We start from the raw sequence: 4,646 nt of genomic DNA, 5'->3' as shown, positions 1-4,646 counted from the left end.
CCCCAGCCTGGCTCAGCCCAGCACAACTTGCCTTTAGAAAATTTGAAAGGAGCTGTTTCAAGCCCCATTCCAGCAAAACTGCATACCGCTAATTAACCTGACTTGCCTGCTGATTAGGAAAGGGCTGGTGCTGGCCACTTTCTCAAAGATGAGCAAGGAAGGGGAGTGTGTAGTGAAAAAATATGCAGAATAATGCAATATCCGGTAAGGTTATCGCTGGGCAGCTGTGGGATTCCATAGAACTCACACATAAACTCACCCTGGAAGAAAAGGACTTAAATATTGCTTGTCATAAGCAATATTTCAACAGTTGTCAGCAATATATGTCAACAGTTGTCAGGCCTGTGACTTGGGGCTGTGTGGTCTTCTGATGAATTAAAAACCCTCAGGACAAACATAGACCCCCCCCGGGCAGGGACGTGACCACGGGGTGACAGTTTCACATAGTGGGCTGTCCCGGGAGAGTCAGCAGCATCCAGATATGCTGCAGTGGGATCCCAAGGATGCTTTCTTTGGCCCCGAAGAGCCGATTTGTCATCTTTTCAGGAGAAATGTGCAGTCCATACAGCTGTTGGGACAGTTTCCATCTCCGGACAAGCTGGCTGCAAGCAAATTGGATGCATTTGGGAAGGGCTTGCTGGCCGTGCAGTGTGGCTGGAGGGATTCACGTGGATCTGCAGAGCAGGAGGCTGGCACGGGGAGCTTTTCAGGGATTTTTTTTTCTGGATCCCCTAAAGGAAACATGCGTGCACGGCCCAAAGTGCAGGAAGAGCTGTCAGCGTTACGCTCTCCCTTGCATTTTTCATCATCAGGTGTATTTGTGCTGGGACATCCAGCCTTACCAGGGGGAGCGCTTCATCCTGCTTAGCTTGCTGTAGCTAAGGGGTTGAGTCTGCCCCGCGTGGATTTGGGGGCTGTTAGATGTCCTCCCTGCCAGCAAACGTGGGAGGGCAGAGAGCTGGTTAACTGCTGCCAGAAGGGCATGAAAGGCAGGCGAGCACGCTGCCAAAAAACTCAGCTGGGTGGAGGGTGAATGTCTTGCTGCAACAAAAGGTCTGATCTGTGTCGATCATCACAGGAGAGGTTGAAGTGACTCCTTTTAGGAGCACCCTAAATGCTCCTGGTTTAGGAGCATCTACCTAGGGAGTTAAAACTTGCCAACTGAGGGGTCTGCAGGCGGTACCATGAGATAAAACGAAGGGGAAGCAGCAGGGTAACATACTTGGACCAAGTATAAAGTGTAGGGTTTTTGCAAGAAGGTAAATGATCCCCTGGAGGAAAATATGCTGCTGAGGAATGCAGGAGATTTTACATCACTGGGATTTGAGTCCAGGTTGGTGGTGTTTTTCCCGAGTACAGGGCAGCCCATAATGATGGAGAGGGTACCCAGCTGGCTGCGCAGTCCGTAATTCCAATAGGACAGTGGTTTTTCCATGTCTTGTGAGTCTTAAAACCCACCCCACACCACCTCCTTTGAGTGAAATATACTGTGGCTTCCTCAGTAATAAATACTGGAGGCTCTGCGAGGCAGGATGTCAGGAAGGATGGATGGGATCGCAGAGGTGATGCCGGGATCCCAGCCCGTGGTTACCGGTGCAGGATGCCCAAGCAAAACTGATGTGGCACAAGCGATTTATGGCAATGCAGGAGTCTGGGCTGGGTGTCTTGTGGTGTGTTTGGTTTAATTTAGGTCGTCTACAGTGGCTTTAACCACCTTGGCTGGCTCTGTCTCGGAGGTAGGACAGTGAAAACATAAACCAGGTCTTGTGCGTGCTAGGCTGCCCCGTGGTCCATGGGCTTAAGGGATTCCTGACAGTGACACAGAGCTGGTTCACACATCCCTGGTATTTTCACACATCCCTGGTAATCCTTCAAGTGGCTGCGGTACAGGGTTCTGGCTGTTTCCAGCCCTATGGTGTTAATTTTCCATGGATGGAAATGAGGTGACGGAAGAAATGACCTAAAAGCTGAATATTTGAGTCTGGATTGATGGGGCATTCAGGGAAGCTGCTGGAAGGATGGAGGAATGAGGTGGTGAAGGGCATGAGTAGGGAAGGCACGAGCACATATTTTTGTGTGAAAGGAGAGAAAAGCATGGGGAGGAGCGGGATCGAAGGTGGTGGGACAGGGCGAGGGGGCATGGAGAGGAGGGGGGGTGTGGGACAGAGTGAGGGGTCGTGGTGGGGCTGACTTTGGGAGAGGTGCAAGAAGAGCAGCAATCACAGGGATGTGGGGAGGGCAAGAGGTGGATGCTAGAAAAACTACGAAAGCCAGAGGAGGCATGAGGAGAGATTGGAGGTGGGTAGAGAGGCTGGGGTTGTGTTTTAAACTGCTGGCACCCCCCCTTCCAGGTATAACACCATGAAATCTTGGGGTCGTTGGAGGCTGCTCCTCTTGCCTCCTTGACAGTAAGCTCTCCCATTTGACCTGGGCTGCTTCCCACATGCCAGGATTGAGTTTATTTTTCCATCCCGCTGTAGCCAAGTTTGTCATTTAATAAACATCACCCACCCCCCCCCTCCGCCCCGATCTCTGTCCCCTCTGTAAGCCAGAGGAACAGATGGGAGGGCAAAGGACCAGAAATGCCTGGCACTCCCCAAAGCTGGAAAGGAGAGAACTGGAGATTTCCAGATGAAAAGAAAAATATTCCTGCCTTTCTCAGCTCTGTCTTTGTTCCTTTGTGCCGTTCAGGCACGATCCAAACGCCCCACCTGCGTGAGAGGGAGCCTGTGAAGGTTGAGCATTCCTGGCTGTCACTAACCCCAGGCAGAGGGACTTTGCCCGCTTGTTTTGGAGCATTTTGAGTTTGGGTTCATCCCAGAGCAGTGACAGTAAGCTGACAGCATCTGACAGGGTGTTGGGGGGAATGACAGTCCATGGACACAGGGGCGTTTGTTGACGAAAACAGCTGCAGCTCGCCATGCAAAGCAAACAGCTTCTCCGTGGCTTCAATCCCAGCTTTGTCTCCTTGTTGACCAGGGACCAGCCACACTCCAGCACTCTCAGCAGCTAAGAAGATCAAGCTGGGAAGGAACCCGGTATTAAACAGAGGAATGGAGTAGGAAGAAGGTGTTTTCTCATCCTGTAGTGGTTGTCCCCGTGAAGCTCTCCTGAGCCCCCGTGGCGGGGCAGCTCGGGGAGTGCTGCTGCTGAACTCTGGCAGCCTGGTCTTTGCTCTGTTCTCTGAAGCATTCCACAAATTTCCTTGGCTCCTCTCCTAGCCAGCTCCACATGGAGACCCGGTGCGGGAGGGAGACTGCCAAGACTGCCCTGGGTCATGTGTTTTGCCCCCATGCCACCGATGTCAGAATAACGTGAGGTTGGACCGGGCAAGGTGTGACAAGCCGAGGGGTTTGCAAAAACCCCTCTCCCGTGTGGTGTAGCTGAACCATCGGATGGCAGAGAGATGGGGCAGGCACCGTGGGAGGGCTCTTGGACCTCCCCACATCATTTGGCACCAGCTGAAGGGAGCAGTATGGCCCGTCCCTTAGTGAACACCACTTTCACTGGCACTTATAATGCTAATGGCATCCTCAAAGCTTTTAAACAAGAATTGAGACAGTTTGGGTGGGTTTGTTTGTATGGTACTGTCACTGTTTTCTCCCTGTACATGCAATTTCTGTTTAACTCAAAAGAAGAAAAAGAGGGAAGGGAAGAAAAGCAGCCCCAACCTGAAAGCACTGAGGGTCCATGCACTTGCAGCTAGTGCTCAGAGGGAAGAGAATGGCCTTTGCTGTCATCTTTACAGTTGTTGAATCACCTGCTGTACTAGTGACTAATGCATGACGGCCTCGAGATGTTTGTGTCACATCTGTAAATTACAGTCAGGCTGCACCTACCTGAACAGAAGACACTCGTATGTATGTTTGTGTATATATATATGTAATAAATATATATTTTTGATTGTTTTCCCAGTTGTGACCCTGATCACAGTTCTGATCACAGCCATGTCAGCCCAAAAGGACAGATGGATTTGTTCCTTCTCTATCCTGCTCTTCTGTGCTTCCTCCGTCCCAACACGGGGAAGTGCGAGGCTGCTGCAGGAGCTGAGCCCCCAGGAGTATTTCAGTAGCTTGCAAGCCGGCAGAGCATCCCTGGCTTATTTCAGCCCTAACGGTACGTGTTTACAGCACCCTGGCCTTGCAGCAAAGGCTCGTGTGAGGCTGTCTGTGAATGCAGAACGGTGAAGAGGTGCAGAACAAGGAGATTTTTAAACCCAAAGTGATTTTGAAGAGTTGGTTGAGCTCAGCTGGCAAATCCGTGTTAGCACAGCTCAGAGTGCTCCTGACAGGCTCTTGCAGTGGGATCTTTCCTGGCTGTGTCCCCAGGCACACGCCCTCAAACCTCTTCATTAATTTTCTGGAGGTACCATGGAAGAGAAACCCGGTCTTCTAAGGATTTGTCCCCTCAAAGGGGCTGGGTTTCTCTTGCATGGCACCTCCCAGGGAAAGGGGGATCCCTTGCATGCAGGAGAACTAAGGTCTCTCAAGAATTAGGAGATCCTTCACCTTGCCCTTCTTGTTCTGTTCCTTGATGACCCCCGAGTATGGTTTCCCAGAGACCTTGGTGTGGGCTGAGACACCATCATAGCCCCCACATCAGCACTGGGAGGCTGGGGGTGTTAGGAGGGAAGGAGGGGGTCCACG

General features: G+C 51.5%; 1 protein-coding gene across 1 annotated transcript in view; it reads left to right on the top strand.

Moving 5' to 3' along the window:
- The first annotated feature begins 3,947 nt into the window (after window positions 1-3,947).
- TXNDC16 (thioredoxin domain containing 16) overlaps window positions 3,948-4,646 on the top strand; it is a 24,497-nt gene continuing 23,798 nt past the window's right edge. Inside the window, exon 1 of the mRNA XM_010161698.1 lies at window positions 3,948-4,116. Within this exon, the coding sequence (XP_010160000.1) occupies window positions 3,948-4,116 (169 nt within the window). The remainder of the gene's footprint in view (window positions 4,117-4,646) is intronic.

This window comes from Eurypyga helias, unplaced genomic scaffold (assembly GCF_000690775.1).
Source record: "Eurypyga helias isolate BGI_N326 unplaced genomic scaffold, ASM69077v1 scaffold26581, whole genome shotgun sequence".
NCBI classification, from domain to species: Eukaryota; Metazoa; Chordata; class Aves; order Eurypygiformes; family Eurypygidae; genus Eurypyga; species Eurypyga helias.
Note: the sequence above shows the minus strand (reverse complement) of the source record. Positions and strands in the feature narration are given on the sequence as shown.